The sequence below is a fragment of the Labeo rohita genome, chromosome 21, assembly GCF_022985175.1.
Source record: "Labeo rohita strain BAU-BD-2019 chromosome 21, IGBB_LRoh.1.0, whole genome shotgun sequence".
Taxonomy (NCBI): domain Eukaryota; kingdom Metazoa; phylum Chordata; class Actinopteri; order Cypriniformes; family Cyprinidae; genus Labeo; species Labeo rohita.
Window position 1 is genome coordinate 27,544,235 of NC_066889.1, and position 21,729 is coordinate 27,565,963.

General features: G+C 34.9%; 2 protein-coding genes across 4 annotated transcripts in view; one reads left to right on the forward strand and one right to left on the reverse strand.

Moving 5' to 3' along the window:
- Nucleotides 1-5,756, forward strand: psmd5 (proteasome 26S subunit, non-ATPase 5). The gene is made up of 10 exons (XM_051093623.1): nucleotides 1-185; nucleotides 930-1,074; nucleotides 1,676-1,789; nucleotides 1,876-2,004; nucleotides 2,086-2,195; nucleotides 2,279-2,421; nucleotides 2,834-3,025; nucleotides 3,807-3,916; nucleotides 4,000-4,140; nucleotides 5,257-5,756. The coding sequence occupies exons 1-10, from the start codon at nucleotides 10-12 to the stop codon at nucleotides 5,512-5,514; spliced, it is 1,518 nt and encodes a 505-aa protein (XP_050949580.1). The 5' UTR covers nucleotides 1-9; the 3' UTR covers nucleotides 5,515-5,756.
- A 1,060-nt stretch (nucleotides 5,757-6,816) lies between these two features.
- The window catches only part of LOC127152774 (lipoxygenase homology domain-containing protein 1), a 35,693-nt gene continuing 20,780 nt past the window's right edge, over nucleotides 6,817-21,729 (reverse strand). For 2 of the 3 annotated variants that reach the window (XM_051093619.1, XM_051093621.1), the window contains 24 exons: nucleotides 21,547-21,723; nucleotides 21,211-21,352; nucleotides 20,410-20,561; nucleotides 20,203-20,336; nucleotides 19,892-20,043; nucleotides 19,708-19,812; nucleotides 19,506-19,634; nucleotides 17,802-17,966; nucleotides 17,441-17,622; nucleotides 17,009-17,125; nucleotides 15,236-15,398; nucleotides 14,588-14,739; nucleotides 13,930-14,139; nucleotides 13,692-13,809; nucleotides 12,154-12,359; nucleotides 11,869-12,054; nucleotides 11,315-11,442; nucleotides 10,703-10,820; nucleotides 10,449-10,626; nucleotides 10,183-10,368; nucleotides 9,903-10,073; nucleotides 8,742-8,880; nucleotides 8,505-8,660; nucleotides 6,817-7,982 (listed from right to left, as the gene is read on the reverse strand). In XM_051093619.1, coding sequence (XP_050949576.1) covers nucleotides 7,502-7,982; nucleotides 8,505-8,660; nucleotides 8,742-8,880; nucleotides 9,903-10,073; nucleotides 10,183-10,368; nucleotides 10,449-10,626; nucleotides 10,703-10,820; nucleotides 11,315-11,442; nucleotides 11,869-12,054; nucleotides 12,154-12,359; nucleotides 13,692-13,809; nucleotides 13,930-14,139; nucleotides 14,588-14,739; nucleotides 15,236-15,398; nucleotides 17,009-17,125; nucleotides 17,441-17,622; nucleotides 17,802-17,966; nucleotides 19,506-19,634; nucleotides 19,708-19,812; nucleotides 19,892-20,043; nucleotides 20,203-20,336; nucleotides 20,410-20,561; nucleotides 21,211-21,352; nucleotides 21,547-21,723 — 4,047 coding nt within the window. In that variant the 3' untranslated portion in view covers nucleotides 6,817-7,501. Of the gene's footprint in view, nucleotides 7,983-8,504; nucleotides 8,661-8,741; nucleotides 8,881-9,902; nucleotides 10,074-10,182; nucleotides 10,369-10,448; nucleotides 10,627-10,702; nucleotides 10,821-11,314; nucleotides 11,443-11,868; nucleotides 12,055-12,153; nucleotides 12,360-13,691; nucleotides 13,810-13,929; nucleotides 14,140-14,587; nucleotides 14,740-15,235; nucleotides 15,399-17,008; nucleotides 17,126-17,440; nucleotides 17,623-17,801; nucleotides 17,967-19,505; nucleotides 19,635-19,707; nucleotides 19,813-19,891; nucleotides 20,044-20,202; nucleotides 20,337-20,409; nucleotides 20,562-21,166; nucleotides 21,353-21,546; nucleotides 21,724-21,729 lie in introns of those variants that run through there. The other variant, XM_051093622.1, reaches the window with a different exon arrangement.

Sequence of the window (21,729 nt, forward strand, 5' to 3'; positions counted from 1 at the left end):
CATTTGAGCATGATGGCGGCGCCTATAGAGAGTCTGCTGAATGAAATCTGTGAATCAGAAGATCCGATCGAGGAGCTCAAGAGGCTCCGGACGGCCGTTTTGGCGACGCCGGTGAGCGGTTTGAGGCAGGCGGTGACTGGAGCCCGACTGGAAATCATATTCGCGCATTTAAACACAAATGACAAGTGAGTGATGATAATGCTGAGTCAAGAGACAGTAAATACTACAGACTGCACACTGACAGTTACATAAATGAGCAGTTTGATTTACTTCATCCTTCAGTTTTCAAATAATATGTCATTTTATGCATTTAAGAGCTATTTAAAGTTTCGTATGACGTTTTTAACTTAAGTTAAACCTATTCGAATAACAAACAGACATTATCATTAAGCACAACCATATTAAGTCCAACCAGGATACATTTTGCTTATATATAGTTATTTATTTTTGTAAAATTATTAATTTAGAGAGTTTTAAGTGATTTCATTTTTATTTTGAGAGCTGCTTTAAGAATTTAAATACAATTTTTAAATTTAGACAGGCTCTAAGAAAACTGTTTATGTAAATAAGACATTGTACCTATAATAAAAAATATATATACACAGAATTTCAACCTCTTTGTTGTGCATAAAACACCAGCTTAACAATTAGATATTAGCAGGTATTCTTTGTGGTTGAGAATATTTTTAGGTGATACTGTACAGGAGATGCTCATAACATGAAAAACAGGATTTTCCTGCTCTTTTAAAATAAGACATTGATGTGTTATAGGGCTGTATACTTGCATCATAGATTTTGTTTGTGTGTGTGTGCATTAAGTGTGCATTAATTACATGTAGGTTCAGGAATTTTCTTTTAAAAATTGATTTAAATTAGAGAAAGGTTGAAAAGTGACATGTAAAACTAAATTCGGACTGTTTCTGGTGCAGAGAGCAGATCGAGGTGTGTGTGGAAATCCTAAGTCGTGTCCTGCAGGCTTTAGAGCCCATCCAGCTGGCTCAGAACTACAAGACAGCGCTCCAGAGCGGACTCAATCATCCAGATGACTCGGTCAAAGTGCTCACGCTCACACAGGTCAGTGCTGATGGTCTCTGTCTCCTTGTTTAGCAGCCTTGGGTGTGGAAATGTTTTTACATTCATTTTCCCAAACAGTTTGAAGAGTTATAAGCCATCGACCAAACCAAACAGCTACGAAATGAATCACAGTAGTACAAACTTTGATTTGAAGCAAAAAAGTATTTGAAAATTGGAACGCACTTTAGTGAAGGGAAGAACTACAATCCTATAAAGTATTGCAAATTACAAAATAAAATTAAAATTGATAGAAAAAATATGAAACTCATCTAAATATAAAAGAAGTGGGCAACTGACTCTAGGATTAGGTGCTAAACAGCCCTTTTGACACAATTTCCTTGTTTTGATTTTCTAATTGGTGGAGATTTCTCTGCAGAATCATGGGTAATGTAGTTTTAATAAGGAATTCTGATTCTGAAAACAATAATTTAAAAAAAATTAACTAATTCATGCTGATGGCTTCAACAGCAGGTCTCTTAAATGATTGTTGAAAATCTGTTCTCTAAGGATTTTTACTTCTGGAACTGGAATACTGGTTTATTCCAAATAAGTGTTGATCTTTCATGTCTTCAATCCATCCGTTGTGTATTTCCGTCCACAGATCGGCCGTGTGGCTGCTCACGCTGATGGAGTGACCCAGATGCTGAACAATGCAGAGATTCTGCGTGATGTGATTCATTGCATCAGCATCGAGCGCATCGCTGTGGCAAAAGAGGTACCGAGACCCACAGTGCACTGCAACATCACTGTTTTTTCTGCATGAACTGCATTTAAAGTGTGTGTTTGTTGTGTTTTGGTCAGGCGATAGCTGCCCTCAGTAAACTCAGCAACACAAAGGCAGGGCTTGATGCTCTGTTCCGCTCTGATTTGCTGAACAAGCTAAAGGACGTGATGCTTACAAGTGACATCATCAGATACAGAGTTTATGAGGTTCGTGATCATATATAAATGCAAGGAATGAATTTTATGAGATTTGAGCATAATCATGTCTTTTCTGCTGTGTGTGTGCAGTTGATAGTGGAGGTGTCCACTGTATCTCCAGTGTCTTTGGGTTACTGCGCCAACAGCGGTTTAATCTCACAGATGCTGGAGGAACTGACCGGAGACGATGTGTTAGTCAGGTAATCGTCATATCATAATATGATAATACAGTAAAAAACACATCTTTCCTGTCAGTGATAAACTTGCTTTCGTCTCTTCTCAGAGCAACTGCTATAGAAATGGTGACTAATCTGGCTCAGAGTGAACACGGCCGTCAGTATCTGGCACAACAAGGCATCATGGATAAAATCTCAAACATGATTATTGCCGCAGAATCCGACCCCTTCTCAAGCCTTTACCTGCCAGGTGAGTGTATGAATGTGATTCTCTGATTCAGACACACATGAAAAACCTGGAAATATCATGTTTCATTTGATTGTTTAATGTAAATTGTTTTTGTTCAGATTGCTAAAAATATATTTATTTATTTAAAAATATATTTATATAAATAAATCTGTGTCCACTGTATATATTTATTAATAAATCCTTATTCAGCAATAATTTAAAATATCATGGAAATTGAATATAAATATATAAATATAAATTGTTTATCTTAAAATTGCTAAAATGTAATTATTTTTATTATTATATTATTATATTTATTCTTAAGTCCTTTTTAAATCGTTATATTATTGGAAAAATCTAATTTGCATTGCTGTAAATGTAAATATTCTTTTTCTTCTATGTTTTATTATTATTATTATTATTATAATTATAGGACTGGTGAAGTTCTTTGGCAGTCTGGCGATCATGGACAGTCCTCAGCAGGTGTGTGAGAAGTACCCAGTGTTCCTTGAGGTGGTCTTCTCCATGGCGATGAACCTTGACCCCACAGTGACCCCTGTTGCCCTGGATACACTCGGAGTGCTTGGCGGTAGCGTGGAGGGTAAACAGGTCCTGCAGAAAACAGGTAGCTTTGTGTTTGTGAACACATCTGCACAACAGGCCATTAAAAATGAGAGGTGTTTATGTTTCAGACCTGCTTTTAATGCAGTTCATAGAGCCTCTTAGTTCAGTAAAGTTACGGCATGCAATAACGAGTGTGGTTTGATTCACAAACAAATGACTCTTATGAATCATTTCAGTGAATCATTCAAAAAGACTGTAGATACAGATTACTATACTTTCATGCGTGTTTATAACTGAAGTTTTCAATTTATAATTTTACATTAATTTGTATTTTTTTTAAATAGAATTTAATACATTTATGCACTATTTATGCAATTTCAAGTTTACTTCAATTGCTATTCACAGAGCAGTTTTGGTTGTATTGACAATTTATCTGTTAAACAAATATCAAGTGAACTGCGAAGTTATTTATTTAACAATAATTATTTTTTAATGTCTCAAGTTAATTCTCTGTATAATTTACCGCATTATCTAAGAGAGAATTACTTTCATATGTAAGCAAATGGGACATTAAAACCAAAATATTCCAAAATGAATCAAAATTGAATCAGTAATCCAGTAATTGTTCAATATTGTTTATGTTTTATAAAAAGAAGAAAGAATTACTTTCATATGTAAGCAAAAGGGACATTAAAACCAAAATACTCAGAAAAAAAATCAGAATTGAATCAAATGAATAGCTGGTGAATCAGAATCTAACAGAAGTGAATCAGCACACCCAGCTCTATTAGTAATGCTAGACTTTGTTTCTGAACTCTTTCTCACTCAGCCGTCTGTTACAGGTGAGAAGTTCACGTCCGTGCTGAAGAGAATGAGTAAAGTGGCCGCTGATGGAGCCACTGAACTCCGGGTCAGATGTTTGGAGGCTCTGGCTCAGCTGCTCACGTTACCTGTGAGTGTGTGTCTGTGTGTTTTCTCACAGGATTTGTGTTCAGATGAAGGTTTTTTTTTCTGAGATGTCTGTGGTTTGTGTAGGTGGAGCAGCAGACAGATGACCTGTTACTGTTGACCGAGTCGTGGTTTAACTGTCTGAGCTCTCAGCCCCTGCTGATGATCCGAAACATAAGCACACAGCCCTTCCCAGAGCTCCACTGCAGCGCGCTACGAATTTTCACTGTAAGAGAGTGCGTGTGTGTGTTTGTGTGTGTTCAACTTAATTCTATGCAGGCCAATCAATGCATTTTCAAATCCTCAGTGACTTAAACTACATTTAAACTACTGTAAGAAATGGCAAATTATATGATAATTTTCATTTTAATTTTACACTAAATGTTGCACAAATGTACATTTAAATACAAAAATACATTACCATTTTACATATTGCATTACCATTTTGCATATTACATTTCAAATTTAATTTTGCTACCCATATGCTTCTATAATGATCGCTTTCTTGAACTTAACAATACATAAATCCACTTTACCAGCTATAATTTCTCTTCGACAGAGTGCCATAATAGACTAATGCAATCAAATATAACAATCATTTCTCAAATATTTATTACAATATATACTGATAAACTGAACATTCACTTCAATGGTATAGGTGACTGGTTAAACTATTTAAAATTAAGCTACACACTCAATCATAATGCACAATCTTTCCATCTAACATGTATTCTGTATTATGATTCATGATTATTATGATTATTATGATTGTATTATGATTCAAATCAGGACTTTAGAGCGGGTTTGCAAAACTTTGTAAATGAGTTTATATCACCTTTTTCACGCAGGTCTAACTTTTCTCACATTTCTGAGTGTATATTTAATAATTCTGACTTAATATTTTTTTTCTCATAATTATAACTTTTTAGAATTTAGAACTTTTTTTGAATTTATATTTCACAGTTCTCTTTCCCCCCACAATTCAGCCTTTTTTCCCTCACAATTTTGAGTTAATCTTACTTTATCTAACTTTATTCCTTACATTTCTGAATTTATAGATCACAATTCATTTTTCTCAGAATTAAAAAAAAATAATAATAATAATTGTGCACTTTTTTTTAGAATTGAGATTTTAAGAAAGTCACAATTCTACTTTTTTTTTATTTCATGAAGTAAATAAGCTTCCTTAATTTTTAGCTCCTTTCCTGAATCAAATGGCAAATCTCACTGATCTGTTAAATAGAGCTGGAGTTTAACAACAGCTTTAATACTTTGTGTGTGCGTTGATGTGTCAGTCTCTTTAAATGCATGTTTTGTTTGTTTTCTCCTCTTGTTTGTGTCCAGGCCATTGGCTGTCAGCCGTGGGCTCAGCAGCTGATGATAGACACTCCTGGATTCGTGGAGTGGGTGATGGATCGCTCAGTGGGGAAGGGAAAAGAAGCCAAAGATTGTAAGTTTGAGCTGGTGGGGGCGCTGCTGAGCTCCTCCAGCGCTCAGGAGATCTTTGGAGCGCACAATTACTTAAAACTCAAGACCTACCTGAGGGAGGGACCCTATTACGTCAACGCCGTGTCTTCAGTCACCACAGAGGGAGCTGACTGAGACACACATTTCTACACATGCTTCAATAAGAGTTCCTTTTTTTCTACCATCAAAACTTAGTTTTTCTGTCAGGTGTGGATAAAATGTGACCAAAAGCTCTTTAGACAGTTTACAGCACTTAAAACAAACACAGAGCACTTCAAATGTTTATACTTCCGGGTGTTGATGCACTATGATGAATTTGGTTTTGAATTCTGTTTGTATCTTGTGCCATTAAAAATACATTTGAGTGGTGTATTACTGATATATTTTGTTTTTATATATACATCAATTTTGTGCCTGCTATGGCCAACCAAGAGATATGCAGTTGAAAAACAATGAACCATGCAATCTAAAAGAGGGCGATACTGAGTTATTAATTAAGTGATGATACTAGCAGAGTTCCACTGTAAAAAAATCCTCATCTACACATATGATCAAGTCTGACTTAAATATATTAAAAGACATGAAGCAGTAGATTCAGGGTTGAGTTTTACTCCAGAAACCTTGTTGCACACACATACACTCCTCATAGCCTCACAGAGGTAACAATATGTACAAAATAATGACATTAAAAATACAAGCAAAACATATTCTTTCACACATCCATTAAATCATACAAACTCTTTAGAGGCACGTTGGTGATGTACAGTGAGGTGGCACTCTGAAAGATGGGAGAAAGACCAGACTGTTCCTTTTCAACGATTTTCAATGTTTGCTGAATGATCTGAGAAGAGATGAGCTGGCAGGATGTTCATGAAATTGAAATCCTGATGCATTTGGTCTGAATGCAGAGTGCATTTGATTGGCCAGTTAAAAATGAAGGCGTAAACTCAGTTACTCCTTCAACCATTCCTCAATTCTCGAATTGTTTTTGAGATGACACAAAAATTCAGCTGCCATTTACTTCAGTGGGAAAAACAAACAAACCAAATATCAGTATTACCGGACATGCTCTCAACGTCTAGCTTTAAGACCCCTGCATCACACTGGTGAAATTTCACATACAGAAAAGGCATTGTTTATTGTCAATAGTGCAGCAATGCATTTAAGTCATTTTCAGAACATGGCAAATCTGCGTGAACCAGTTGCGAAATCAGATCTTCTGAATTCATATTCAGGGTTCGTAATGATACTTCGAAATTAATTTACAGGAATTTCAAAGACTTTTCAAGCACTACTTTTTTGATTTTCAAGGACTTCAATCAGAGATCTCACTTATTGAACAATGTTTTCTCATTTTATTGAACTAATAAAAATGCTAAAAATTTGTATAATACACTTTTACTTTAGTATGGTTAAACCATGATTCATTTTCTTAAGGAATTTGTGTAGGTAAGGAATTTGTAAGGTATTTGTGTATACTTTTGATTCGGTTTGTATGTTCCTCTATTCGCATCTTCAGCCATTACTACATTAATTTAAAGGGACAATTCACCTGAAAATTAAAATTCTCTCATTCTTTACTCACCTTGTGTCTTTCCAAACCTCTATGGGTTTCTTTCTTGTGTTGAACACAAAAGAAGATATTCTGAAGAATGTTGGTAACCAAACAATTGACGGTACCCATTGACTTCCACAGTATGGAAAAAATACTATGGAAGTCAAGCGCTACCATCAGCATTCTTCAAAATATCTTCTTCTGTGCTCAGAATAGGTGCAGTTGCATATGATGTTCTTCAGCCAATTTCCATGGTCAAAATCCAGTAAGTTCAGTAAGGTGAATTTCATGAGTGGGCAAAAGATTTCCTGTGGTTTTGAGTATTTTTTTCATGTTCCAGTTCATGCTTTATGCATCTTTAAACTATTAACAAAAAGTGGGCTTTTTCCCTGCCAAATTTCACAAATGTAAAGGGATAATTGACCCAAAAATAAATATCGAAACCTGTATACAGGTCCGTAACGACATTAGTGCGAGTAAATAATCACAGGATTGTTGATATGAGCATGTCAAGTAATGCATATTCATTATTAATACTGAGCGAACCATTGATTGGTTTATTAAACGTCAATACTTTGGATAGATCACGCGTTTTATCCTCCCGTCCGCTTTGGTCTTGTCTAGCCATTTCCCACAAATGAAGATGGTCGTCACAGCGTTGGCCGTGTTTGTAATCTCAATCCTGCTCAGGAGCCATCCGGGACTGAGTCCAGAGTTATCGTGTTCCACGTGCATGCGGAGCATATCGCCCAGGTCCAGCAGTTCTAGGATAAACCGGTTCGTCTGGCCGCGTTCAAACAGGTTTTGGAACTTCTTGGTAAGCTGCCTCCGACCGGAGTCGCCGTTGGTGCCAAAGATGGTGATGAAGACATTGGCGTCGGTGCCCGCGCCCTTCTCGTCGCCCGTGATAACGATGAGCTCGTATTTTACAGGTACGAGGCTTTGGGCCTTGCTGGTGAAGCTCTCGATGAACTTGGTGCATTCGAAGGTCTGGAACTCATCCCGTTTTGAGGAAAGAGGGATGGCGGTGTCACAACGGAAGATGTACCTGAGTGAAATAGGACAGATTATGAATGGTACAGAACATGCAGATACTGAGGTTTAAACCATAATTTAACACCGGTAGTTGCTGGTAGCCATTGACGTCCATTGTATTTTTTTTTTCCATACTGTGGAAGTCAATGGCTACCAAAAACAGTTTGGTTACCAGCATTCTTAAAAATACCTTCTTTTGTGTTCAGAAAAGGAAAGATATGGAAGCCCATTTCTGCCACTGAATAATTCTTTTAAAAAAAAAGATAATTCTGACTTTTTATCTCACAATTTTTGAAAAAACGTTTTTCTCAGAATTACAAGACAAACTTGCAATTGTGACTTTTTTTCTCAGAATTGCGAGTTTTTAATTTAGAATTGTGAGATAAAAACTCGCAAATCTGGGAAGTGATTTCGGGATTGCGAGATATAAACTCAAAATTCTGGCTTTTTTCTCACAATTACTAGTTTATAACTTACAATTGTGATTTTTTTTCTCAGAATAAGAATTTTTGGTGAACTATCACTTTAAACTCACTTATTGCCCAGCTCCTTTTCCGTGACAACAACCTCCTCCACTAACCAGGAAGCTTCGACTTTGACTTTCTTGCCATCTTTAGGGATGTGTCCCAGACAGATACTAGCGATGTCTCCCAATTCTTTGGAGGAGAACACAAAGCTGTCCGAAGAGCCTCTGAAATCACAACATGGAGCAGCATAACACATGTTAAGCAATGAAAAACGAACACCAACCGAGAAACAAATGTACACCTACCTTAAAAAACGCTTCTTTTTAGTCGAGTTCTCCATTACAAACTCTTTGGAACGTCCTTTCTTCCCTTCCAGAACGATCCAAGCGTTCTCTTTGGTTTCAGCATCATCCGTATCTGCAGTCGTGACCATGATCTCATATTCTGTATGAGACAAAACACATGATGTTATAATATATAGAATTTCAGATGTACATAATAAATAATACAAATGTGACCCTGGACCACAAAACCAGTCATAAGGGTAAATTTTATGAAATTGAGATTTATACATCATCTGAAAGCTGAATAAATAAGATTTCCATTGATGTTTGGTTTGTTAGTATATGACAATATTTGGGCGTGATGCAACTATTTAAAATCTGAAATCTGAGGGTGCAAAAAAAATCTAAATACTGAGAAAATCATCTTTAACGTTGTCCAAATGAAGCACTTAGCAATGCATATTACTAATCAAAATGTAAGTTTTGATATATTTACAGTAGGAAATTTACAAAATATCTCCATGGAAAATGATCTTCACTTAATATCCTAATGATTTTTGGCATAAAAGAAAAATCAATAATTTTGACCCATACAATGTATTTTTGGCCATTGCTACAAATATACCTGTGCGACTTCTGCCTGGTTTTGTGGTCCAGGGTCACAAATAATTTAAATTTTAAAGTGTTTTTGCAAGTCTCTTATTCTCAGCAAAGCTGCATTTAGTTGCTTAAAAATAGAATAAAAACCATTTAAATAGTTTTTAAGCAATTTTGTGCTATTGTAATACATTTTAAAATGTAATTTATTCCTTTATTCCTTAATTAAATAATAATAATTATTAATAATGGTTCTTATTATCAATGTTGAAAATTGCTTCTTAATCTTACGTTAAAATAATATTTAATTTAACTAATTCAAATGTAATTTTCAGTACATGTTCCTAATCTTTTAGTGAATGATGCATCTGTGCATGTTATTCCAAAGAAATAATGTCATAATGTCCATTCACACTTCTCCATCTGTTCAGTTCCTGTTTACAAATCTGTTTCACTTGGAAATATGTCATATTATGGAGGTAAAATGGGTTGCAAATGGACCAAATAATCAATGACTAAGAGTTATGATGTCAAACTGAATTCTGCCAAATTCAGCTGTTTTTATTAAATGCATATGTGTCTTACTGGTCTTTTCATCGAAATCCACTGCATCATTGTTGGCACACGCCAGCTCTCTCATTATCTGTCCATCATCCTCGTTCTTGGCGAGCCAGCGGTCACACTGAAAACGAAACTTCTTCCCCAAGATGTCATCGTGCACATCCACATACTCAAGGTGCCAACCAGGAGCCAGACCTGCCAGCACAAACACACACTTGTTTTGAGCACAAAAAATACACAGGTTTGATAATGCTACCCTGAGTTTAACATCCTAGTGTTGTTCTGAGAGCTCTGATTGGCTCACCTGAGTTGTCATGCCAAATGCGGACTTTCGAAAGCTCGCCCAAACTGAGGACGTCTGCGAAACGGAACGTGTCTGTCTGTTTGCGCTCAAACTTGTTAGTGTTGTTGCTTTCTTTCAGAGTTAGCGTTCCAGTGTCACCGTTCTCACCAAAAATAATCATCCATACATTAGCATCAGTTCCAGCCGCTAGAAAACAACCAATCATAGGTTACCATCTTCTTTCTTTAACAAAGAAGGGTTTTGAAGCAGTTGTAGATAGTGCATACCTGTTACGTCGCTGGTCTTGACAGAAACGGTGTAGGTCGTAAGCTCCACCATTTCCTCATCGTCTATTACTGCAGGCATCTCGCATATAAGCGTTCGCTTGGGCCCGTATGAGCGAGACAACCATTCCTCATATGTAAATAACGCCACTTCATCCGTTTGCAGGTTATGCAGTTCAATCTACATACATGCACACATTAATATGTTTAAAGGCTTAGGAAGTTATAGTATATGTATGTCACTTTCTCTTACAAACCTTATCCAGGAACCAGTCGGGTCTGCTTCCAGAACCATCTATACGCACTCTCATCTTTCTCAAAGGAGCGATATCCTCAATCTCAAGATTGAATGTGTCTTTCTGTCCTCGTTCAAACCTACACACATTAAACATACAAAAATTAGACAGTTTTAATGTTTCTATGCATAATCATAATTTTTAAGAGACTTTGGTGCAAGGTAACCAGGGTTTTTATTTTTAAATAATACTAAAACCATTACAAATTTTTGTTACCTAAAATAAAACACTGACTGAAATTAAATAATACATTAAAAATACTATTTTTATTTCAGCTGTTTAAGTTTAGATGTAGCATTTGTACTGAAGTACTAAAATAAAAAAACTAAATAAAAATAATACAAAATGTAAAAAATAATAAAATGACTAAAATTACAACAAAATAATAAAAATATAAAATAAAGTCTAAATCAAAATATTTTTAAAAAACTATAGTAGTGTATCTATCTGTGTATCTAAATCAATATCATTTTTGCAATATAAAATGCATAAAAACATTACATTTATCTTCTAATAACGAACAGTTGAGTGTACATCATCATTGTGTTTCTTTGTGTGCGTTTGCATATGTACCTGTCCTCTAATTTTGGAAGCAGCATTTCCTCTGACGTGCCATAAACTCCAAACACAGTCATGTAGATCTGTGTGTCTGTACCTGCATGCTGGACATCTCCTGTTATCACCGTTACCTCATAGATCACCTAGGGGAAAAATATATATCTTTCAAGTTCATTTTCTGTAGTATACAGCAGCAAATCAGCATATCAGAATGATTTCTGAAGGATCATGTGACACTGAAGACTGGAGTAATGATGCTGAAAATTCAGCTTGTCATCACAGAAATAAATTACATCTTAAAATATTTTCAAGTAGAAAACAGCTATTTTGAATAATAATAATATTTCACAATATTACAGCTTTTCCAGTATTTTTGATCAAATAAATGCAGCCTTAGTGAGCAGAAGAGATTTATTTAAAATATTTAAAATCATACCAACCCTAAACTTTTGAACAGTAGTGTATACTGTAAAAAATATAGTAATGTTAAATAATTTTCTCCTAAAACATAAACAAAGCTATAAAAATAGATAGTACACATCAAGGTAGAAGGAAATTAAATGGTGTACCTTCTGTGGGATATTAACAGTTTCTGCATCCTGTACATCTAGGAAGCGGGCTGTGAGTCCGTCTCCTCTGTCTTTGGCCAACCAGCATTTACAGGGAAACACGTAGCGCACTGCTTTAGTCGGCACATCGACAGTCAGCTCTTCCACTAACCAGCAGCTTTCTGGAGTCGCCCCATCATGACCCAACTACATACAACACAAACCAACAATCTGACATCTGCAGTATCTATATATACTGTTTAATATACAAAACTACTGAATCTGTTTGTGTGTGTTTTCACTCACTTCCACTTTCTTAATGTCACCAACATCAGTTCCGTAGCAGGTGAAGTAATCCAAGGATCCAGGCAGGAATGCGTTTTTCCCTTCCAAGTCGAGCCAGAGGCGTTCTGTCTTCTTGTTCATCTTTCCTATGATGATGACGTAGACTCGGCTACTCGTCCCAGCGTCCCGATCCGAACCCGTCGTCACCGAGAAGTGGTAGGGGATCACTATACATGCACACAGACACATACAACATTTAATTTTTTCCCTCATATTAAATTCAAGCAGAAAATAGTGGTGTTTACTCATGTAAAAAATTCCACAGTGCAGGGGTGCTGTAGGTGATTAAATGAAATGATTAAACATTTATATTAAACTTGTAAATTACAAATTTCCATTAAAAAATGTAAATTAAATTGGTGTTTACTCATTAAAAAACTTCCATAATGCAAGTGTGTTGTGGGTGATTACATTAAAAGCATTATTATTATTAAGCCTTTATATTAAACTTGTAAATTGAAAATATACATAAAAATGTAAATTAAATTGGTATTTACTCATTCAACTTAAAAATTTAAAACTCAGTTTTTAACAATAATCAAACTGCAGCTGGGTTATTAAAAATAACTAAAAATATACAGCAACTAACACAATAAAACACAATAAAAACATGATAACATAATAAAAAATATGATTTTTGAAAATAAAAAAAATAATCAGTTTTTGCAGATAACTCTTCAAATAGTGGTGTTCATGCATTAAAAAAAAACATAATGCAAGTGTGTTATGAGTGATTAAATTAAATTAAATTAAACATTTATATTAAACTTGTAAATTAAACATTTACCTAAAAATGTCAATTAAATTCAGTGTTTATTCATGAAAAACTCCCACAATGCAAGGGTGTGGTGGGTGATTAAATGAAATTAAATTAAATTAAACATTTATATTAAACTTGAAAATTAAACATTTACATAAAAAAAATAAGAAAATGTAAAATTCAATTTAAAAAACAATTTAACAATATTACAAATTGACATGTTGGATGAATAATATTTTAATTTTTTACATTTTGAAAAAAGATCAAAATTGCAAATTGGAGAAATGTTGACATGCCCTGACATTTGTGCTTTTCTAAGTTTTTTTTTTTTTTTTACTGTATGGTTAATTAAAGTCATTGATATAAGGTCAAAAACACTGAAAATAAACACATAATATAATTGGTAAGGTTTCATAACATAAACCAACAATGAAGATTTCTTAAGCATTTCTTAATCTTAGCAAGTGTTAATTCCAACATTCTCTAATATATTTTTAAAATCAAAAGCTGTATCTGGTAACATTAGTTATTAGTACATTAGTTACAGTATATTGCTCATTGTTAGTTTATGTCAGCTAATGCATAAACTAATGTTAACAAATTACAACTTATTGTTATGTGTTAGCATATAACCTGTAATGAAAATTTCATTTTAAATCATATAAAAATCCAAAATTGAACAATTGATGGACCTTTGAAGCCCAGTGTATGTTGTGGGACTCTATATGCTTATACATACATGATCCTTCCTCATCTTCTTCTTCTTGTCGTTTCTTGTTTTTCTTGTTCATGTTGCTGTCCAGATTTGTCACTTTTTTAATTGGACAGAAGGCGGTCTCTCGCTCTCCCTCAAACCCCTACACACACACATATACACACAGTATATACATGTAGATGTGCTCTGAACTAGTCTGTAACGCTGTAACATTGTTAACGCATGCATGCACGGGTGCACGCATGCACACATGCAGGCAGACCTTAACGTAGAACACCCTGTCGATCCGTTTGTCCTCCTTCTTTTTGGAAAGCCATCGCTCACACAAAAACAGAAACACTTCCTCCGTATCTTGGTCCAACACTTCCACCTGGTCCAGGTACCAATCAGCACTGAGCATGCTGTTGTCGTGGCGAATGCGGATTTTGAACACCTGGCCCAGATCCACGGCCTCCAGAGTGAACGTGTCCACCTGACCGATCAGAAGCAGTCGTTGTCAGCAGCCAATCAGAGGACAAGTACACTACCGTTTCAAAGTTTGGGGTCAGAAGATGCATTAAAAAGTGATGCAATCAGCATATTAGAATTACTTCTGAAGGATCATGTGACACTGAAGACTGGAGTAATGATGCTGAAAATTCAACTTTGTGTCACAGGAAATAAGTTACATTTTAATATATATTCAAAATGAAAACAGTTATTTTAAATGGTAATATTATTTCACAATATTACTAATTTTACTGTATTTTTAATCAAATAAATGCAGCTTTGGTGAGCAGAAAGACTTAAAAAACCTTAATTATTCCAAACTTATGGCTGGTAGTGTACAGTATGAAAAAATGATGTTCACCTAAAATTAATCCAAAATTAAAAAGCATTAGTGTGATGTCTTAATAAAGATGTGTGTTTGTGTGTCTCACCGATCCTCTCTCAAACTTGTTGCTGTTCTCAGATTTGCTGAGTTTGCGTTCTCCAGTGTCGCCCATGTCTCCGTAAAGAGTGATGAAAACGTTGGCATCTGTTCCCGCTTTATAAACCTCCCCTGTGGTCACCGTCACTGTATACGTGTGTACTGAAACACACACATATATGCAATAGTCTTTCTGTAGCTTAAGTAGTAGTGCATTATGCTTGCAACACAAAGGTAACTTGTTTAAATGCAAGCCATTTTGCATAAAACTGTACCCTGGACCACAAAATGTGTCATAAGTAGCACAGGTGTATTTGGAGCAATAGCCAACATAGCATACATTGTATGGGTCAAAATCATCAATTTTTCTTTTATGGCAAAAATCATTAGGTTATTAAGTAAAGATCATGTTCCATGAAGATATTTCCGACCATAAATATATCAAAACTTAATTTTTGATTAGTAATATGCATTGCTAAGAACTTCATTTGGACAACTTTAAAGGCGATTTTCTCAATATTTAGATTTTTTTGCACCCTCAGATTGCAGATCTTCAAACAGTTGTATCTCAGCGAAATATTGTCCTATCCTAACAAACCATACATCAATGAAAAGCATATTTGATTGTAATGATAAATGAAAAAACGTCCACACTTACTCTCTAGCGCGTCATCCACTTCTGTCTCGATGACTTTCAGGGTCCCGTCACGTGATAGTTTCTCCACAATGATGTCAGACGGCACCAGCTCTCGAATCGTCTCCCCGTCCTCCTCGGAGCGAGCCAACCACACCTCACACGGGAATATCGCCGTCTCAGAGCCCTGCATGTGCACACACTTTTTTGAGTCTTGGCATGTTGAATATTAGTCTATGACATTTTAGATTAATAATACTACGAAGTGTTTATTCAAAGGTTTTTTCACTGTTACAGTACTCTATCCTACACTTGCTCATAATGCAGCACTAAGTAGGATGATTTGAATATTTTGTTTGAGTGGTCAGACTTGTTATCTGACTCAACCAATGGCATGAGTTTAGGAGTTTAGTGTTAAACTGACCAGTCTGGTCAGAAAATAGGGTAGGGGAGGCTAGTTTTAGATTTCAGTAAAATAGTCATCCAATAATCCAATTCACAAAGTAATCATCAGAAATCCATCAAATATCAAAATTTGTCAGATTTCTTTTTTTTTGAACAAAGTCTCTTATGCACACCATGGCTGGATTTATTTGATTAAAAATACAGTAAAAATTGTAAAATATTATTACAATTTCAAATAACTCTTTTCTATTAGAAAATATTTTAACAAGTAATTTATTCCTGTGATGCAAAACTGAATTTTCAGCATCATTACTACAGTCTTCAGTGTCACATGATCCTTCAGAAATCATTCTAATATGCTGATTTGCTGCTCAAGAAATATTTCTGATTATTAGCAATCCCGACTAGCTGCTTCATATTTCTGTGCAAACTACACTACCAGTCAAAAGTTTTTAAACAGTAAGATTTTTAATGTTTTTTAAAGAAGTTTCTTCTGCTCACCAAGCCTGCATTTATTTGATATTTTAAAAAAATATATAAAAAAAATGTTCAAAAACATTTGACTGGTAGTGAATGATACATTTTTTTCAGGATTTATTCATTTAAAATTCAAAAGATAAGCATTTATTTGAAATAGAAATCTTCTGTAACATTATGTCTTTAATGTCACTTTTGATCAATTCAATGCATCCTTGCTGAATTAAAGTATTAATTTCTTTAAAAAAAAAAAAACTTACTGAACGATACTGTAAGTAAACAGTTTCTGCTAGTAAACGGTTTGGACGTGCATGTTGATATCAGAGTTTCACGCTTGTGTGATGTGCTTGACGGAGCTACAGCTGAGGCAGTGTTTCACTCCTCTACTGTACACAGATAGCACTGGAGTGGAGCGACAGGTCAGAGAAGATTAGTCACTGGAACTAATTATACAAACGCAACAGAGAGCAGATGTGGGTCAATGAAATGGGTGTACGATAGACAGCGGAGAAGAAAAGAAGGTTTTCCGCAGCCAGACAGGAACATTCTAGACTCAACCAAGTTTCACATTGCCCAAATTAAGAGCAACGCACCTGGTCCAAACTGTAGCTCAGTCTGGCCAAAAACACCCACTTACGCAAGAAAGGAATGTCTGGCCAACATGTGAAAGGATCAGCCACAGTGTGCAGTTTTAAGTGACATTTAGGGGGCTGAAATGGGCAGGACATGTTGGTTTTGGATCGCTTTTTGGAAAGTTTTCCAAAATGCTGTGGGCTGAGATTAGACAAACTCAACTGCAATTTAATAAGTGCGTCCTATTTAACTGTACAGTAGACGCAAATTTGTACACAAGCAGTTTATCTCTTTCTAACAGAGATAAAGATCAGTAAAGTACTGTAAGAAAAAGCTTAATACCTTTCCTTTCCGGAGAAGTCTGCGAATTTCCACACGGTCTAAATGCCAGCCAGGATTCACTCCTCGATTATCGTGACCGATACGGATTTTCTCAATGATATCGCCAATGTCTTCCAACTGCAGAAGCCCAGAATCAACATCAACATCATTGCTGTCAGTGTAAGCCTTGTTTTAAAATTATTAATACATAAACATGAGATGAAACTAAGACAAAGATGAATTTCTATTAGTTCAGGTTGATTTAGGGTTGTAAATTACATTTTAAAATATCTTCAAATAGAAAAAATTATTTTAAATCGTAAAAAAAAAAAAAAAAAAAAATTACTGTTAATAAATGCAAGCTTGGTGAAAAGAGACTTCTTAAAAAAACATTAAAAATCTTACTATTACTGATACTGTATGATGGAACACAGAAATGATCTGCTCATTTACCTCTACGATGAACATGTCCTCCGCCCCTCGTTCAAAGTACATCCTCCTCTCTCTCTTATTGACGCAGAGAGATTTCTGAGACGTACACACTCCGTTCTGCCCGTACAAAATGATAAAGACGTCTGCATCCGTTCCCGCAGCAAATATATCACTGGTGAAGATTTTAATCTCATAGGGAACAACTGCAACGAGGAAAACACATGAATCACGAAAAGCCTGGGTAGGGCTGTCTATGATTGTTATGGCACAAATTTGCATCTGTCTATATTTATAACACATGGAAATTGATAATATAGTAAATAAGGTTTAGTATTAGTCTGTAATCATTATAATTAGCTACATAAACAAATATCTATCATACAGGGTGTGTATAGTACTGTCTGCAGTTCATTAGGGTACAGGTCTCTGACAATGGCACCATCATCTTTTCCTTTATCCAGCCAGCGGCCACACGGAAACCGCAGCAGCTGACCCAGAGACGGAGCATCGATCTCTACCCAGTCCAGAAACCAGCCTGGAGACACGCCTGATAAAAAAGGACAACCCCCCCCACAAACACACACATGCAACAGACACGTGCAACATCCACATACACACATGTACACTGTAAGTAATTGTCTGTAGGATTTACACCAATCCTGCCAGTACTGGGGATTCAGAAAGAGAGCCAGTACAAAACTATCACAGATTAAGTAACAATTTAATGCATAAAAGACATAAAAGCATAAATGACAAAGATACAGACACAGATTCATATGGACGGAAATAAACCTTCATTTTCGTTATGCATACACAAACCTTATTGAATTCATTATCCACGCAACTCACTTTCACAATTTAATTTAAACTGTTCGTTTTTATCAATGTTTACGTTTTGCACTTTAAATATGTTTTGCAATACAAGTAAAAGGTTTTTGCAATGCTTTAGATTTCCATGATGCTGTAAACTTTTTTTTAATAAATTGTTTTTTTGTTTTTATAAAAATCAGTTATTTAGAGATGCTTTTATGAAATTATTTAAATGACATTCAGAAAATTAATGGAAAACAGAATTTTTTTTTATACATAAAACTTAAATTTGAGAAAAAAATAAAATGTATTTCATATGGCCATAAAAATGCCATTTTTGTTAAACTGTTAATAAATTGCTGTTAAATAGTGTAAGTTTTTATGATTTAAATTAATTATACATACTTTTTTATTAATACAATTTAATTTAACTATTGAAACAGAGTCTAGAAAAATTCAAATGGGGAAAAATGGAATCCAGAAAGATTAAAACGGAAAAAATGAAATGGGGAAAAACATAAAACAGATTTCACAGAGCCCTATTTTTGCTATAAAAAAATACAGTAAAAACAGTGAAATTGTGAAATATTAGTGCAATTTTAAATAACTGTTTTCTATTTTAAAATATTCTAAAATTTAATTTATTCTTGTGATGCAAAGTTGAATTTTCAGCATCATTACTCCACTCTTCAGTGTCATGATATTTCAGAAATCTAATATGTATTATATATCATTCTAATATGTATTTTCAGAATCTTTCGATGATTAATAGGTTTAAAAGAATAGCATTTACAAGAAATAGAAATCTTCGCAACACTATAAGTGTATTTTCTGTCGGTTTTGATCAACTTGTTGCATCCTTGCTGAATAAAAACATTAATTTCTTTATAAACCCCATGTTTGATGTATAATAGATTTTCACTTTATAATTATTTTCAAAATAAGAAAAAACACAAAATAAATAGAATCAGAAACATCTTTACAATTATGTTTTAGAAAAAATATACTTTATACTATTCCTCATACTATCTGCAAATAACATCACTGTTTTTAACAACACAATAAGGTTATTAATAAGAATGGTTGTACATTACTTTTGTTTTTTGCTGTAAAAAGAACAGCGATTCGTTACAGTGTAAACACACAAACGAGCACACGCACACACATTCCAATCATCAATGCACAGATTTTAACTTAACCAGTCCTCAACTGCATCTACAGAATGCAGATTCAATGTATCTGCAGTGTTACAGAGCAATATCTGATGTGAAAGTACCTGCGTTGTCGTGTCCGATGCGGATTCTCTTGAGTTTTCCGATGTCCACTGCCTCTATGGTGAACTCGTCAATAAATCCCAACTCAAACTTGTTCTTATGGTTCTTAGATGCCTTTAGATTAATGATACCTGACACACACAAACATACTTTTCAGTAGCTGATGGGCTAATAGTAGTAATAGTACAGTGTTACCAGTGTTACCAGTGTCATCTGTGGTTCCGTAAAGAATAGTGTAAACGTTTGCATCGGTCCCGGCGTTCTTCTTCTCCCCTGTTTTTACTCTCATTGTGAACGTTGTTGACATGGCTACACACATAATCAATACACATAATCAATGTAATATTAATGCAATGGGCAAATGTTGTTAGGTTGAATCATTGAAAACCTTTTTGCTCCAGTCCGAGTTGAGCTGGGGCGGACTCCTCTTCTTCATCTTCATCTCTCTTCATGAAAGCCTCGTCTACGGGCACTAACTCACGGCCCAGCTGCCCGTCATCCTCATCAACTGCCAACCAGCGCTGACAGGGGAAAAAATACCTGAAAGACACATACAAACACGGTCAACACAGTCTATAAGAAAGAGAAATACCTAATGAGATCGCTTTAATATGTCAGTTGTTTACTTTAGACAGTAACAAAGGTGTTACTTAAATGAGAATTACACTATGTGTTTTGAGTGAAGTGCATGACACTCACATGGTTTCATCTTTTGTATCAAAGATCTCAACACGGTCCAGGTACCATGCAGCATTTGCTTGCTTGTTGTCATGCCGAATCCTCAGTTTCTTCAGCAGCCCCAGATCCATCCCAGTGATTGTGAACACATCCTCCTGAAATTAATCTGCGTTTAGATACATTCTGAATGTATACAGTGTGACTGTGTGGGTGTTTTGTTCCACTCACCTGTCCGCGCTCAAACTTGTTAAGGTGGTTTGACTTGCGTAGTTTTCTCTCGCCAGTGTCGCCCATTTCTCCATAGATGTTGACGTAAACACCCGCATCGGTTCCGGCTCCCAGCATATCCCCAGTGAACACATGAACCTCGTACGAGTTCTCTAAAACACATGCAAACACAAATATCTTCTCAAAATTCACTTTTGTTAAGGGTATCAGATGGTGCATTGCTACTGCGACTCCCAAAGTTATTTTAACACTTCAGACACACAAAAATGTCTGAATCTTATTGTATTAGATAACAAAAATTTTATTTGAACTTATAATCAAATTTATTTTAAATCAAATGAGCACAAGCACAATATAAGCAAATTTTTACAAAAATAGCTGTTACATTTTTTATTTTTTAGTTTAAATTCATTTATTTTTAAAAATATGTATTTAAAATGAATAAAAATATATATTTTTAATTTACTTATTTAAAAATGTGTATATAAAATTATATAAACAAATTTATTTAAAATGCATAGAAAATAAAATAAACAAATGTATTAATTAAAAATATGCATTATTTTTCACTTACATATAATTTATCAATACATATTTCTCAATAATTTTTTAAATCTTTAAAATAGATATTTTATAAATAAATGTATATATGTATATATTAAATAATTAATTATTAATAATAAATAAATGTACAATTATTAGTTTGTAAATTTTTTTTTTAATGTATTTATTTAAAATGTATTGTTTTTTTATATACTTTTTATACTTTTTGATTGTGAAGCATTGAATCTCTCTCTATACCCTCCACATCTTCGTAATCCTCAGCACGCAGCTCCACGAGTATCTCTCCATCCTCTTCATCACGAGCGAGCCATCGGCCACATGGGAAACTGTAGGTTCGAACAACCTCCTTCAATTCACCTGGGGATTCCTCCTCTTCCTCCTAGATAAGATTAGATGGTTGTAAAAATAAATATTGAAATGGTGAATATTTAGTGGTGAAAAAAAAATTCAGTTTAGTCACTCTCAGTACTGAACATTTAGTTTCTGGACTAGACTACATAAAGTCCAAATTAAGGTCTCATTAAGAAAATACACCTAAAAAGACCTTATGGTCACACTTAGCTCCTATCTGACCTTTTTCTTCTTTTTCTTCTTCTTGTCTTTCTTGTCCTCTTCTTTCTTCTCTGGTTTCACCATTGCCATGACCAGCCGTTTAACATCCACTTTTTCCAGGAACCATCCAGCCCCTACTCCGGAGCCGTCGTGGCCGATCCGGATCTTATAGACCCGTCCCACATCTAGGCCTTCAATCTTAAA

Coding starts and splice junctions, on each gene's coding strand:
- psmd5 (XM_051093623.1), top strand. CDS start 10: ATGATGGCGGCGCCTATAGAGAGTCTGCTGAATGAAATCTGTGAATCA. Junction 2,422..2,833: donor CTCAAGCCTTTACCTGCCAG/GTGAGTGTATGA, acceptor TTATAATTATAG/GACTGGTGAAGTTCTTTGGC. Junction 3,026..3,806: donor ACAGGTCCTGCAGAAAACAG/GTAGCTTTGTGT, acceptor CGTCTGTTACAG/GTGAGAAGTTCACGTCCGTG.